Genomic DNA, 17,263 nt, shown 5'->3' on the forward strand with positions numbered 1-17,263 from the left:
CCTCCCTGTGGACCAGAGCGATGCTGCCTCTGCTAGCACAGACATTTGTCACTGACTTTTGTGTTATTTTCTGGAACAGGATGGCGTCAACCCACCACGATGTTTCATTGTAAAAATACACTGACTTTTGATTTAATACTAGATTTTTTTAGAACGCCTTTTGACGTCTGATTCGACCAGTGGTGGAATGTACACTCACTCAGTACACTTACACAAAGTACTGAATGTAAGTACAATTGTGTCACAGGGAAACTTTTACGTTTACTTTGAAGATTTAGATAATTAATACAAATCATCTAATACATTACAATATATTATCTATATAATCGATTGCAACTCATCATTCACAAGCTAAGCTGAGGAAGTCCATTTTCCAGGCTTTACAACTGCACATGAATGCACCATTCTGAAACGCTACCACTAAACAAAATACCAACGTGACCTACTTAACTTGACCTCTGAAAGGAAAAACAATGGAAATCCTTTATTAAGTCTTGTCATTACTTTGGGTTAAAATAAATTATGTTATGGATGTTGTAAATTATGTTTTTTTTTATTGTGTCATCCGCATACAAGTTCCAAGACCATGTCTATTCTTCAGACACCAAAAATACTGTTGCAGTTGTGACACATTTAACAAATTACAAGGGCAGAATTTGAAATTCTGATCGTGTGCTTTTGGTTTTGATGGGCTCCTTTTTTATAATGTGTGTGACCAACTTGATGGTTGAAATATACTGTGTGGTGCATTATATCAGAGCGGAGTGTGAGACAGGACAGCTGGCATCTCTCGGCCGTGGGATGTCGAGATCAGTCACACTGTTAGGAGAACAGGAAGTGTGTATTTTAATGCCAGTCCAGTGACATAATGCACTGAAAAGTATTCATCTTAAGCTGTGAGGTTGAGAGGCGATGATTGCAAACAGACGACGAAGCTTCGTAATTCACCTCATCTTTTCTTTCTTTGTGATTGTCATCTATAGAGGCCAAATTATAAGGAAAACATTGATTGGATTTTTAATTTAAAAATAACCCAAAAGTCTTGGCATTAATAGTTTTGATTTGATATCAAAAGCTGCTTAGAGAATGTGTTAGGAAGTTCCCTCTCTAACATCTGTTTAATATTGCTTTTAAAATCATCAAACGGCAGTTTCAGGGCTTAAACGAGGGAGAATCGTTTCAGCCCTAGGCAGGCTTTTGTTTTATGCAATACATTTTTTTAAATTGATTTTTCAACATATGCAAAACAAAACAAAATGGAAAGAAAGAGAAAATATCTAAGTGTACCATACCAGAACAGGTTCTAAAGTGTTGCAGTAGCTGCTGATTCAAAAGGTAAACCACAGAAAGGCATTTAATATTTTTCCAGCAAGACTGATGAAAGAAAGGCTCAATGTGAGATTGTATTAATTATAGTGGAACAGCAACGAGGCCGCAGGCGTCTGCCACCAATACATACAGCAGCGCTACTCTGTTTATTTTTGTTCTTAATCGTTGACATTTAAATCCCGTTTTTCACTAAGACTCTTCGCTTCTCTGCTCTCTATGACGTCATCTTGAGTCACTCACACAGGTATTGTCAAAGACCGACTGGCGCTTGACCAACGAGGCCATCGGGCTTCCTGTGAGCCGCCGCCGAGCTGGCACGAGTGACACACAGGGCAAGCTGTGCTGACAGCCCAAGACAAATGACCTGTTAACTATCTCTCTCTCTCTCCCTCTCTCTCTCTCTGTCTCTCTCTCCCTTATCACATCTCACACTTTTGGGCCATGATTGAATTAACATATTGATCTCACTTGGTGAGAATATGCAGCTAAACCTAATTTTGAAGCCTAGAGCAAAGCGCACGTTGGCAATTCAAGACATTTTGTGTTTATTGTGTGTGAGTAAGTATTTCTTGAAAGGTCTATTGATTCAACACAACCTTTGGCACAACGAGAAAAAAGTCAAGTTACATTTTGTCCAAACTGCAACAGACTTGAGCCTTTCCTGCTATTTGAAGATATTTATTAATCTCCTGAGGGGAAATTTGTCATACAGAAATATGAGAAAAATGGAACAGATAAAGATCCATCTGAAATAAGAATTACAGCAGAATAAGAAAAGTATGTAAATTACATTCAAACCTATGTATTATATACATTACAATCTAGTAATAAGACATTATCGTGACTACACAATATATGTTTGAGAATATGTTACTCACAATAGATAGAAATGATATCATATATCACAGACTATTATGACTTCTGAAACACGTTTGTATCTTCTCACAGCGGACTGAAGGAAACTCTCAGGAGGAACTGTTAACAGGAACAAGGCCTCTGTTCCTTATAGCAGTGTAACGTAGCAATCAGTGATTTCATTGGTTACACCCGTGGCTCAGAGCAACACAGTGCTGTTGCTACTGCTAGCGTGTTGGCAAAGAAGTAACTATGTAAATATTGAATCAAATAAAATCTTGTGACTAATTTGTGTTTTCTCCTTTTCTCTTCCAGTGAAGAAAGCTAAACTACATGGGCCTCCAGGTAAGAGCTAATCCATTCATACTGAATATTTCTTGATGTTTGGACTTTGAATGATGTGGTCATCATAATAAGAGGCACAGCTCTGTCTCATTAATAATCTACATCTGAGTTATTTGTGGCTAGAGCTGGGAATATACAGAAAGGGCATGGTGGCCTGAAGAGAGGGGAAAGTGATGGTTGAATTTGATTTGTGGAATGTGAGAAAATGTTACAGTTTATATTAGGCTTGAGGTATTAAGAATAATGGTAAACCAGGGGATTCACTGTCATAATACAGACGCTCCCCTTTCCATGATGCTGTATTGATGTGATATTGTAGTGCAAAGCATGTGTTACCAGAGTTCACTTTTTCTCTGTCAGTCGGGACGACATTATGCAACACATGAGTGAACAAACCCTGTTAGGTATACAGAAACTCAGGGAGGAGGCCTGTGTGGACAGAAGGACAGACGCTGGGCACTTTTATTGATCGGTTTGTTAGTTATCTTAAATGCAATCTTAACCTGTTTTGTCATTAAGATATGAGGACTTGTAGCATAACATTTAGCTAAGTTTCATTTAAGTGAGGTATTGATTCCCCACAATATTGAACTTGAGCTCCCCTCTGGTTAGAGTGCAGTTTGTCAGTGTTTCTATGCAGATGATGTTCCTGTTCCCATGCAATGTTTCCTCAGTAGATATGTTATAGAAGAGAGCAACAGCTGATCCTCTTCAGGGATGAAGCATCAAAAGTGGAACACTGCCATCCCATCCACCTTTCTTTTCCTTTTTTTACAAAAATGACCTCTTTGCCAGCTGCAGCTGTTCGTCCCGTCTTCTCTCCAGGCGAAAGGGAGAACGGCGATGAGTGGGCGAATAAAAAGTCAAGCCAGAGGAGGCGAGAAGAAAATCAATAGATCATAGACAATAGGCCTGAAATGACAACGTGTCATCCCGACATAAAGGAGAAGATGAAGACAAATCCCTCAGTGTCTTTAGGAGACAGAGACAGAATCCAGATACAGAAGGTGGTTTGTAATTGGCTGCCTCTGGCCCCCCGATCGCAGAGCAGATTTTCAGATTGGAAGCAGGAGATTTGATTGGCTTCCGCAGGGTTCATAAAACAGTCCATCGGTAATCTTGTTGGTACTGTGCAGTACTTTAGAAAACCCTTTAATTCATTTATTCTTTAGCTCCTGTAGTTCCTCCCTTTGATTGTTAACTAATTTATAATATCAAATAAATTGCTCAGTTGACTGTAAAAGGAACCTGGATTTAAGAATCAGCACTCCGTCCTTGTAACTTGAAACCTTTTGAGGGAGTAGCAGTAGTTTTCAGAGAAAAGTGGGGCTTGAGCAATAGTTACATGATACACTCTATCCTTGAGTGTTTTTATTTCAGTGCTGAATCACAACGGTGTGCATTTTCTGACACACACAGGCAGGAATGGAAGTGTCCGGATTTTCTTTTAAAATTTGCTCTAAAACCACATACCTTCTTTCCCTCAGGGCTGTAACAACCAGTCAACCCTGAACGCAGTTCTGTCACGGGACATGATTATTAGTCTCAGCTCAGACACACAGCTAGTAGAGTTTGTCCCACTCTAATGCCCCAGTTTGGGAAACATGATCTGATTTATCTTAATGGTAAAAAGCAATAGTCTTTGTCTTTGGGGAGCTGGCTGGTGTCCCAAAGCCCTCCTCAAAACCCACTGGGGGACTTGGAGAAGTTGGCTGGTATGTGTGTCACTTTAGTAGTTTAAAAGATTTAAGGTACATTATTAGCCATGCACGAGTGGCTCTTGAGACGTTGATAGTTGTTGGTGGGTTGCAAAAAGAAGTATGTTTGCATGGAAGTATATCACCTGATTTATGACCTCAGTAAACATTGTAAACATGAGTTTATGGCCTCAATCGATAGTTTCATGTCTTCTTCAATACAGCATGATGTTCATTTAGTACATAATGGTGCCATTTAGAGTAAAATAGGTGATAAAACAGGGTGTGCTTTAGGGCCGGGCAACCTTGTGATTGACAGGTACCAAGGCTTTGCGACCACGCTAATGGAATTAGCTACTAAGATTACATTAACGCTGTTTGCTTCAAATTATGGAAGCTAATTTTGTTATCAGCTTCACACCAGAAGCTAGATTGATACCAAATATGGCCACTTCCCCTCACTGGTTGCAGAAGATCCAAGATGGCAATGGCCAAAATGCCGACCTTGAGGCTTAAAAACCATAGTCCACAATCCAATGTGTGATGTCATGATGACTACGTCCACTTCTTATATACAGTCTCTGTCATCCCAGTTTATAGTTCCTTTTTTTGTAGTGTTCTGTCTTCAGGTGTGTTCCAGGATCATGTCGTTTTTCCACATCAGTTGCATTGCTCATCGCTAATGGTAGTTGTTTTGCTCTGATGGACCACCATAACGAGGCAATGGTGTAACTGAAAGAACTGCAGCTGAAATAAAGAGATAACATCCTTTCTGTTTGCACTCGTGAGACCAGAAGAATTTTGTCTCAGTTCAATTTCAGCTTCAGCTTCCTTCATCCACCAAAAGCTCTCCTCCGCTCCTCTCCAGCCTCCTCCATCCCCTCCGTTCATTACTGTAGACAGCCTAGTAAATGTCATCCCGGCTGGCCGTGCCGCGCACGTCTGTGTTACTGAATATAACTTATTTATTTTCATAAGTCATCGACACTTAATTATAAATGACGGTGGCTGCCCCCCAAGAGGGTCCTGCTGCATGCTGGGATGTGCCCTCCCCACCAGTCAGTTGGTGCTTACTGGAGGAAGGTGTGTGTGTGTGTGTGTGTGTGTAACCAAGCATTTATAGAAATCATCTTTTCCGACGATGGAATCTGTCATGGAAATAGATTCTCCATATAGATGGTGGCTCAATACTTTTATTAATTTAGTTTGTTTTTGTGTTGTTTGTTTTTAAATTTCTTGTCCAGTTGTTGTGTTTTCCTAATTCTTCCTTACCACTGTGAGCTCAGGCTGTAAATGGGGCTGTCTGCACCCTGCCAGTCCCCTCGTACCCGTAATCACAGCCCTGGCAACCCCCTTAAGTGAATGATGGATTATTCCTGATTAACCGTTTCACCCCCCCCCCCCTCCTTTACCAGGCAGGGTGACACGTAGGCCACACTCTTGACACTTCATCAGGATCAAATCTTGGTACAATATTAAGAAATTCATCCATATTGTATGAAATTGCAGAAGAAGAAAAAAAGAAAAAGCACTGTAGATATTGTGCCTGTTGAGCATTTAAGACACAAGACATTTCTCTTTAAATACTCTTTAAATGAACCAAACTCATTCCTATTAAAGTAGAGACCAACAGAAAAGATTGTATTTGTGTTGACTCTGACCATGTCAATTCATTAGAAAGACAGAGATCTGTTTCTGGTTTCTGGCTTTGATGCGGCCTCATTTTCTCTTCTGTTCCTAGATTCATCACTTGGCTGATTAAAATGCTTTCCCCTCAAGGACATGTTTAGTTGCTTCCGCATCAACTCAAAGCGAACCTTACGCAGACCACCTCCTGAGGAGGTCTTTACGCTGGTTGTGGCTTCATATTTATTGTACAGGTATAGGCGTGCTACTGACCTTCTTATCTGAATCTGTGCAAGAAACAGAATTAGCGTGTTTCCTAAAAAGGGGAACTAATCCTTTTATGCTTGTAAACCTTTCTTAGCCTAGTTCTTCTGTACTTGGGAGAAAAAAAAGTGCTTCAACTCAAACATTATTTAAAGAAATAAATTAAGTTTCACCGAATACATTACATATTGTTCATTACCTTAATAAGTATCTGAAGCTATGCAGGAAAAGAAGAAGATATTTTGTTAAGCTTGCTATAGCCATACCATTATTATCACAGCAAACAACTATTTGCTTAGCTATTAGGGCTACAATTAACAGCTATTTCGATAATCGATTAATCTGTTGATTATTACTACTGTTATTATTTATAATTGTGTATATATATATATATATATATATATATATATATATATATATATATATATATATATATATATACAGTATATAGTATATACACTGTTGCACATAAAGTTGGAATATTTAGTTTGTAGACACAATCCTCTGTTTCATTCATAACATTTGTTTGTCGCTATTAAAGACAAGACATTTGCTAATTATTCCAGTGTGTGTGTGTGTGTGTGTGTGTGTATGTATATGTTTATACATAAATACATATACCCAAGTTGTTTAGTATACCCAAGTCTTAGTTAGCTTGGAGGTAGCTTAGAGGTTTTGAAGCTTCCACTGGTCCCATATCCTCGTGGTTGGGTATATATGGGTACCAAACTCTGGCCCTGATGTAATGATTTATGCAGCTGAATGATCCCGTCCCTCACCTCCCAAATCCTCAGCTCCATTGGCCCCCTTCAACACAAAGTGGTTGTAAGATTGAGAACACGGAGATGTACTGGGACACACAAATACGTACACCAACACAAGAGTGGGCTACTTGAGGCCAGTAATCAAGCCAGGATTATGTGATTGGTGGCTCGAACCTTCTTTGTTTATGCTGATCAATGTGAGCTCAACGACACACACTTGTTTCCGTCTGATCTGATGACCCTATTAGATGCGTTGAAAAAACTGTTTCTCTGTTGTGTCGTTCTTAGCCATTCAATGTAATGTCTGTATAAAGCAAATGCAGAGCAGTAAAATTACAGGCATTATTTCACACTTTGATGTGCCTCATTCAACAATTAACACGACTCAATAGTAATATAAGAGATCATTATTGAGCCTAACGTGTTAATTTAAGGGATGATCGCATTGATAATTTTTCAAAGTTTTAATTGATGATTCGATTCAAGAGTGGTCTCTGTAAATCAATTTACGACGTTTAAAGCTGCGTCAATTAATGTTTTTCTATTAAGTATATTGTTATATTGTTGCTCCATTATATCTGAGAGCTGAGGCTGTCCTTGACCAAAGAAATTCCTAGTCAACTAACACTTATATGATCTCTTTTAATGATCTCTGTGTGAAAGGGGCTTCAGACCCTCAATGAGAACCAGGAGGAATCTCAGGAAAAAGCAGGGGGGTTATCACTTTGTGAGCCTTCGTTCTCAGTAGGACAAACCAAACGTAGCTTTTACATGACTGTATATGAATACATGAAGCCGGGATCAATGCTGAAAATGGACCAGCATCGTAGAAAAGAAAAAAGAGAGTAATTTAGTGCTCTACAGCCATCGGTGTGTGACTAGACAATGTAATGAGGCTGTGGTTCACTGCCTGAATTGACTTTTCCTTGGTACAAAATGTTCCCTGCTCAACACAGTTTATAGTGACACCGTCTTGCAAATGAGCATTATTAAAAGGCACACGGCAGTTATTTAAAGTCCATTTCTGTTCATCTTTGTCCTTCCACTTTTGTCCTGGGTGTCTGAATATGGAGGAAGAGGGAATTATCCAACATATATTCATGCTGCAACATGCCGCTAATAATAACGATAGCAATGGTGTCTTTTTTTTAATATTTGCTTTATTTACATTAGAATTAAACTGGCTTGTATAGAAGAAGACACAGACATAAACAAATACATGAAAAAAAGCAGTTGGATCAGACATCATTTGAATGTTTTAACAGCTATTTAATCCAAATGAAAAATCACTACCACACACGTTTCCTTTGTAATAATAATCTAAATTGTTCTCTTCTTTTCCAGACAAGTTCAACGCCTACGTAACTTTGAAAGTGCAAAATGTGAAGAGTACCACCATCACAGTACGAGGGGATCAGCCATGTTGGGAACAAGACTTCATGTTGTGAGTTGAGCTCTTTATTTAATTGTTATTAATTGCTGTGTTTTATCCATCAGTGGGAATTACAATAAAGACCCATATGACCCATTTTAGCCATTATTAAGATTACGGTTCAAGGTTTTAATTGATTTATATCACTGTACAATTTGAACAAAGAAATGTAGTTAAAGTAACTAAAGGTTTGTAGAAACACCATACATATTGTGATGTTTATGTTGTGCCATCCACTGAAGTGTCATATCGTGTTCTGTGGATTTAAATTTCTGTTTAAGAAAATAAACATTGAAGCCAGTTTCCATTCAGCTTTATTTTTCTGGTATTTAGCTCTTTAAAGTAGGATACAATGCTGTTGGTGAGTTATATACCTTTAAATATACAGTCACAATCAAGATGAACAATTTCTATCATCACACAAGCAGCTGACATGTACAGTTTGACAACTCTTGTCTCGGTTTCCAGTTTCTTCCTGTTGCTACTGTTGTTACTTCTTGGCTCAGTGGCTCTGTGTCACATATATCAGCAACAACATCTTGTCCGGCACCAACCTCTTGGGATGTATTAAGACAAATGCGGGGAGAAATTGAAGCTTCAGAGTGTGTGGCAGCCCTGAGATGAATACAGGCCAGATATCCACTGCTAGCTGACTTGCTAGCTGGCTTTAAGCCTGACTGAAATTGAAAGGGAGTGTCAGCCGCCTTTGGGACTCCAGTCTGGCTGGCTGACACAGGCTACTAAATGGGAATTTGTGGTTGGAGCAGGTAGGATGGATGGAAAGTGAAATTACATGCCGAGCTCAGATAAGTGGATGAGTCAGTGATAAATCTAATGAATTGTCCAGTCCAGTCTTATTCCATGGGGTAGAAAATGTGCAGATGTAGCTGATGTAGAAATCCCACTTCACTTTATATGCTTGTTGAAGTCCTGCTGCTCCTTGTATCCACATCTAAGGGGCCGTTTTCAGGCAGAGTCTTTTTACTGGGTGGTGTGGTCACCCGGTGGTGCAGAGACATTTAACCAGCAGAACAAGAGACAGCACTAATACAGCCGAGCAGGCCTAATGTTAGGTGGCTTTGCTTGGATGGGCCAATTGTTAGCAATCACAAAACGTTTTCTGAACTGCATTTTTGTCCTGCCCTCCAAAACAACAATAAAAAGAAGAAATTGTCTCTTAAAATTAGGCTTTCTTGCCGTCTCGGCTAAATTGACTGGTACAGTTTTAGAGTGGTCTCTTTTTTTCTAAGTTAAAACTTACAATCCAGGTTATGTATAACTGTTGTTTCTATAGCATTTAAAGCCCAGTGCTCTATGATAGAACCTCATATTAGTATAGAGACCAGACTAAAGTATGTGTATAGATATATAAACCATAGACTGTCTATACAAACATCATTGCTGGCGTATTCATGCCTACATCCTATTATTTTTATTCCTTTTTATTGTGGAGCAGCTATAATGTTAGCACAGCAAATATTACAAGTCACCATCATTATGTAGATATTGTGGAAACCCTTTATTATTCATATCTGTTTATTGTAGTTTAATCACAGAAAAATACTGAGGACAGAAAAGTACTGTAGGCTACATGTGTCTGACATGTGTCTTGCTCAATACATGCTTGGTGAAATTCACGAGCACCTCAGAAGAAGCGAGACATGATGGCGTTTGGTTTCCCAGCCTATGTGGGAAGCAGCAGTAGTGGTTATTCTGGCTATGAAAAGTAATTGACAATGCAGTTGTGTTGTATGGGACCATAATTCTTAGGAGACCATGTTGATGGTAGAGAAATATATTACAGGTTGTCGCTCTTTTCTGAATTCCCTTTGTCACCTGTCAACTGCTTTTTTTTTCTGGCAGCTGTTGCTGGATGCTGTGGTTCGATCTGGGTGTGGAGTAGAGAAATACATTTTCTTATATATTGGATTTTTGGAGGTGTTTTAGTCGGTGCTCTTGCATTTTTTCTTTGCTTTGTCAAGTCAAGCTTTTTGGTTAAAAAAAAAAACACTTCTGAAATGACATAACATAAAAACTTGTTTACTGGCGTTTTTGTGCTGTATTTTAGCATAATGGTTGTAATTTAAATATGGTACGGCAGGGACATGAATTCAAGTTAGTGTATAATAAAAACTAGTTTGAAATTCTAAAATGTTTCCTTCTGCCCTCCACTTTTCTGGAGGTCAGCTTGTTGAAAAGAGGCCAGCAGTTTGCTCCTGAGGATGAAGCTGTAATAAAGGGGAATCATATTCCAGCGTTTCCCTTTAGGCATTAAAAATGTGTAGCATTTAGGGGTATCTATGAATGAATGAATGAATTTATTTATTTCGGTATATATCAAGCTTATATAACCAAAAGGGTGTAGGTTGAAGCCAAAGCTTATATACCCCTACCCCTTTTACCTTAAAAAAATTACACATTAATACGGAAGGATCAGATCACAGACATTTGAAATTAATTAGTACACTTAAATTTCTGATCACAACAAAATAAAGAATAGTACACAGCGCATAATCTATCTATCTATCTATCTATCTATCTATCTATCTATCTATCTATCTATCTATCTATCTATCTATCTATCTATCTATCTATCTATCTATCTATCTATCTATCTATCTATCTATCTATCTATCTATCTATCTATCTATCTATCTATCTATCTATCTATCTATCTATCAGAAAGAGAATATAATATTATTAAGATAGGAACATTCACAGTTGCGTGTCGCTGCCACCTTGAGCTCCAGTTGTAGCTGGAGGCCGGTTTGCTGGGCCTGCTGGAAGTAAAGTTGGGACAGGAAACCCAGAACCAGGACACCATGGAGCAGACAGTGGGACCCCTGCAGCATTAAAATGGGCAATTTTACTACTACTTTTGTCCACAGAATGAACACAAGTCAAAGTTCCTCGTAGTAACTGAACAAATCGTTCTGAAGTAAATGCTTGTAGTCATGTTATCATATTATTATAAATTTATCCTTCCTGTCAATTTCCCGTCAATTTCCTGCCGGTGATCGCAGGCCTAGAAGATTATTATGGCAATCTAATTGGAATCAATTAAAAGAGATGGGATAATTATGTTTATGATTTAGACTGATAGGAGGGCTGCAAATCCTATCTTTCTACAACACGACAGGTTTGTTTTACAAAATAGTTTTGTGATTTGACAAGATATAAGACAAACGTTAGCATTAGGCATACTAATCTCTGTCCCTCACTGTCTGTCTGTATCACACACACACACACACGCAGACAAACACACGCAGACACACACACACACACACACACACACACACACACACACACACACACACACACACACACACACACACACACACACGTCTGTATTCTACTGTACAATAGACAGATCTTTACAGCAGACTGATCCATCTAGACTTGATTAGAGGGATTGAATAGATTTACTATGGAGCCACATGATTACATAACGACTCCCCTCCCCTTTCCTTTCCATACATAATCTCTGCTATTAACCTGTCCTGCATCAGATCTACTCAGTTATTTTCACCTCCATCATGTCTCTCGCTTCACAAAAACAACTGCTTTCAGACAAAGAATAAATTGCACATCACGCTTGTTTCTTCTCTCCTGCATGTAAAATGATGAAGAAAACAGATTTTTAAGCTCAATTGTTTTTTTACAGCATGAAGGTGATTCTGGTAAATTATATCAGGAGTTCAGCTCAAGTGAAATGCCATTTAATGTTCATAATGATGGCAAAGATGCTGATGATTATACACAAAGGAAACCCCAGGGGCTCCGATGCTAAATTGCTAATTAGATCCAAACTCTCATTAGCAGCAGTGGCGTGCTGCGTTGAAGCGCTGTCGGAGGTTTTGATTCCGGGACTGAAAGGTCTCAACAAGAGGAGTGAGACATGTTCATCACAGGGACGGCAAGAGTGTGCTCGAGTGATTAGATTAGATATTTAAGTATATTTCAAAAATGATGACATCACAGCTTATATAACGGAGGAACTGAAAAAAATCAAGCCACATGACGTAGTGTGGAAACTAATGATAAAAAAGATTTGTGCTGTAATTAACGTTTTAAACATAAGATTTCCATTAGTTGGAACAGTTTTTTTACATTTTTATTCTGCATATTGTTAAATAGGAGCACAATATGACGGGATGTGATTTTAAAGTGTTTAAAATATATTTTTTTTAATTTCAGCTCAACTTTAATTCTATATGGTGTGTCATTTGAAAACCTTTGGCACTAATTCTTCATTTCTGTGGTCATTTTTCCGAATCTCTCCTGAGGTTTGAGTCCCTCTGGGTTGCCCCTCCCTTCTCATTCAGCCACATTGGTCAGTGCTCATGCTACAAATACTTGGAGTCACTTCACATCAGAATCGTATACACGTGTGTTGGGTTTAAAAATGTAGTGAAATATGGTTTCATGTTCAGTCCGAGACAGAGATGCTCTTTGGAGATTGAGCCTTGCATGTGCTCACCCTGTCACCCCGTTACGCTCCTGCCCCAAAATAAAAATAGAGAATAGTAACGGTGTTCTCGGCTCCTCTCTCTCTCTCGATTTCTCCCCTGCTGATAGCACTCCCTCTCTCTTTCTGACTGTATGCAGCTGAAACCCTGATTGTTCCAGCTGCAAGCCATCCATTAATGCAGGAGGGTTTAACACACACGGCTGTCTAGTGTATCTCGTCACCGCGAAGCACACTTTTTTGGCAAATAAAAGAAAAGGCGATGCTTAATGAGGCTTTTTTATGATTTTAAGTAAAGTGGGTTTGCATTTACACACGTGTGCACTTACACTTCAACAGTTTCATGGGCCCTGACGAGCTCACTGAAGAAAATCACGTGACTTTCAGAGAAGCAAAGACAGTATTTGTGAAGGCAGGCTCACTTTTGTAAGGTGTGCTCCTCAGCCACGTTAGGGAGAATTGCCGTTGCTGCTTATTGATTTCTGATGTAGAATCAAAATCGAGGCACCCTTCATCACAGCGGTTTCCTTGTGCTTCCCACATGACGGGACTGAGGCATTAATACTACCCAGGCTCAGCCAAATACTTTAAACTTGTTATATTTTGCTTTCTTTCACACATTAAATGTCCTTAACTCTTCAGTTATCAGCAGTGACTCTGGGATGGTGTGGACACACACACATCTACCTTTTTCGATTTGCTGTAACCTCGGCTCCCCTGCCAAGCACCTGCCTCAAAAAATAGCCCCAAAATTATACTCCAAGAATCCAATTCATTATCCTCATTAAGTAAGCGAGCAAGATTCATGCACGCGCACACACACACACACACACACACACACACACACACACACACACCCACACACACCTGGTGTTGGATTTCTTCCACTTCTCATTGGCTGCAAGGGAGGAAAAGTTTTACAAATTCCGATTGAAGCCCTCCAAGGTGAATACATTTCTTTTCGATAATGAAAATGCTTTTTGTTTAAGAAACTGTTTTTATATGATTTAGAGAAAAGGAACAAAATAAAACCTCTTACCACATATTCTGTGACAATGAAACAACAAAGACGTACTTTTTTTTTACTACAAGCCAGAACACCTGTAGTCATTTTGTCCTCCAAAGTAGAAAGGTTTTGTCTGAATTTCCCAATTTTTTTTTATCCAGTTTTATTCCTTGCGTCATTAACGCAGCAGCTTAATTATAATGTACATTCTTTCACTTAGAATCAGAATTACTTAGTGCCTTGTTTTTATTTCAAGGCCGTATACTTATTTTCACCACCATTAATAATTTCCTGTTATTAATCATCTGATCTTTTCTCATATTTGTGTAAACAGCCTTTTTGAAAATCAAATCATGCCACATTTCTTTCACTCAGCAGTATCTATCCGCTCATCCTCCGTTGCCTCATGTTCTTGTCTAGTCTATATTAAATCTGATGGTGTGTGTGTGTGTGATGGCTACTCGGTGGGTCGGTTGGCTAGTGGGATCAGCGGATAAGCAGGTGAATGTTGATCCCTCTTCAGTCAGGGTCACTAGGTCTCACATGCTCGTCTCTGCTCATCCACCCTCGTATCCAATCTCCAATCTTTTTTATTTCCTCCCTCTTTTGCTGTCCGTCTTGTTGTTTTCCCCTTTATTTTCTTTCACCACATGCCTTGATTTTCATCCCGACTCTTGACTCTCTCATTCTGTGTCTGTTTTGTTTGTTCCTCTTAGTACTCTCCTCACATGCTCCCGAGGGTCTTAATCTGTTGATGTGATTACAGCGTCATGTCGGGGATCATTGGGCTTCCTGTCATCACACCAGACATGCATTAGATGTGTCAAAGACACAGTTTCGGAGATGCCCTACTGTATGTGGTAATATAGATGAACTGTCGATATGAAACTGTTATTTTAATGCAGCCACCTGCTGCATCACAAGGAACAGACGTAGTCTAAAGAGAGGGAGGGAGGTCAAACACCCAGCGTCATTCACACATGCAAAAAGTGAAGCTAGAGTTGGACGTAGAGCGTTATTTGATGCATTGGAGTGAGAACATGTTTAAATCATTTTCTTATTTTTTTATTTCAAACAAAAAGAAAAATAAATCATTAATCAGAGCGATCATTAATTAGACATTAAGCCTCCCAGGGTACTGTATGCTCGAAGATGTAAAAAAGCTTGAGTGAGGCCGACCATAGTGCGAGGTCTGGACTGAGGTTGGTTTAGTTTAGTTTAGTTTATTAGGATCCCCATTAGCTGGGGCACAGACCCAGCTATTCTTCCTGGGGTCCAGCAGTAAAAATATACATACAGTTTAAAATCAAAACATTCATTTAACCAAAAATCAATTACAAAATGAATTTAGACTTTAATTTAAAAGGTACACTGAAAATGCTCTTTAAACCTTCTAAAATATTATAGACCTCTGGAGATCTTTGCCCCTGGCTAAGGCTATACTTCTTTGATGTTTGATTTGCCCAGATGCTTTTTCAAGTGTTTTTAAAAGTTAATTAGCTATTTATTGTAGTTAGGATAGTTGGCAACTTGTTCCATGCCATAATTGATCTATATCCAACTGTACGTTGAAATGCATTAGTGTTTGTCTTTGGTACACTAAATCGCCCCGCTGCTGCATACCTTGTTTTGTAAGTATGGGTGTCAAAACTTTTGCAGAGGAGATTGTATTGATTTAGTGGCATTTTGTTGTGTAAAACTGTCCAGAGGCATTCAGCCTATCCTCAACTCTCAACCAATGTAAAAGTGAGTGCATGTAGTTGACGTCTGTTGTGTAGGGACATTTCAGAACCAGCCGTGCTGCTTTGTTTGAACTCGCTGAAGTTTGGCAAGGTGTTCTTTGGTTAACTCAGCTGGGAAGCAGAGCCTCTGGTCTAAGTCTGCCAACAGCTTCCAATCTCGTGCCCCGCCTAGCCGTCCAGCGTCTGGTCCCGAGGTGGGGAGTCTGGCTTGGCCCTCACCTCCCCGGACAAATGTCATTGTCAGCTGGTGCGATGACGTAGGAGGGAGGGCGTTCACGGCTTTCCAGCACTGCTGCAAGACCCCGTAACACCTGGTTGTGCCACCAGGTGTAGCGTTTTTGAGTGAGACTGGTCTTGCAGCCCACCAGGATGTGTTTGAGTGTTGCTGGACTCTGAGGGGGCATGTGGGGTCTTCTCCGTACCACTGGTGGATATCTTTGGGAGATGGCAGACATCATAGGCAGCCTTGATGGTGAAGCTTTCCCTGAATGTCTGCATTTCCCACAGCTGTTTCCAGGAGATCTTCCTCTCTTCCACTCCCTCCCATGTCATCCATTGCCCTTGCTTTGCCTGAGCGACAGCGTTAGTGCACCTTGTTGCATCTTCTTGCTGCCGTACCTCCTCCACCACAAGCTTGCGTCTCTGGAACTGAGAAGCCCTGTTCCAGGCTGGTGTGTTCGCCCCGAGGCCGAGGCCGCTCCTTCCTTGCTGCACTTGGCCCATGATGTCCCTGTACTTGAGTGCTGCCATTGCCTGGTTGATTGCTTCTGATAGGGTCCATTTCCTCCCAGTGGTCAGTCTGGGGGCAGCTTGTCTGACTGTGGCACACTTGTACTCCTCTGAGAGACTGGAGATGGGTAGATCTAAAATTCCCAATCCTACGAGGGGTACTTCACCATGACCAGAGCAGAGCTTTTTCTCTACGGATTTGTGAGAAGAGAGTAATTTATATATAAATCACAAAATACATTTGTAAATCCTTCTCTGTGCATTCATTATTAGAGACTGAACTGACCCCATACTTCATAGAGGGAAGTGGCCACGTGAGGCGTGGAAGTAGTCCGAACTGCATTCACCAGAGCTTCAACTTGCCAGGAAGTGCGGTTCTGTCGATGTTCTCCAATCCACTGTCTACATCCTTCCTGAGCTGATCTACTTGATCTGTGTCTTTAAGAGACTTCTTTCTTTAAACTGCTAAATTTGAGAATGACAGCAAAATCCTATTATGAAATGTGCGGTAACTTTATTTTTCAGGGTATTAATTGCTTTGTTTCCCGAACAAGGAGAAGCCTCTCTCTTGAGACTCTTCGACCATCACTGTTGTCTGGCTGGCTGACTGCCTCTCTGGTGGTTCAGGTCATCGTCTGCTCTCTCCTTCGGGATCTCTGTCAATTAAATTCTGTATAAGTTTTAAAAAATGGTGACCTTTTTCCTTCTCAACGACTTTATCAAGTTATAATAACAGGAGAGATATACTGCTGTCCGATCACAGCATCTTCCATGACTATCATTTCAACCCCAGTGACTGAGGGACGATTGATAATTCCAATGAAATAAAAGATTAAAAGTTTGGATGAACAACATGAAAAATGTGTGTCTATTACAGGGTCATAAGATAACAATTTTGTGACTGTTTCACAAACTGCTGTGAGACCTTCTCCATTATTTATGCTGTCAACACTCAGTGCTTCAGTTTTATAGAAAGAGTCATTCCCCAGATCTGGCTTTTAAAGGA

The 17,263-nt window shown here is 39.8% G+C and overlaps 1 protein-coding gene across 1 annotated transcript in view; it reads left to right on the top strand.

Moving 5' to 3' along the window:
* Window positions 1–17,263, top strand: part of LOC311023726 (uncharacterized protein) — a gene marked incomplete at its 3' end in the record, with an annotated part of 47,006 nt that overhangs the window by 8,730 nt on the left and 21,013 nt on the right. The window contains exons 2-3 of the mRNA XM_084025715.1: window positions 2,500–2,529; window positions 8,225–8,324. Of these exons, the coding sequence (XP_083881841.1) occupies window positions 2,500–2,529; window positions 8,225–8,324 (130 nt within the window). The remainder of the gene's footprint in view (window positions 1–2,499; window positions 2,530–8,224; window positions 8,325–17,263) is intronic.

This window comes from Eutrigla gurnardus (assembly GCF_963514095.1).
Source record: "Eutrigla gurnardus genome assembly, chromosome: 13".
In the NCBI taxonomy this organism is placed as follows: Eukaryota; Metazoa; Chordata; class Actinopteri; order Perciformes; family Triglidae; genus Eutrigla; species Eutrigla gurnardus.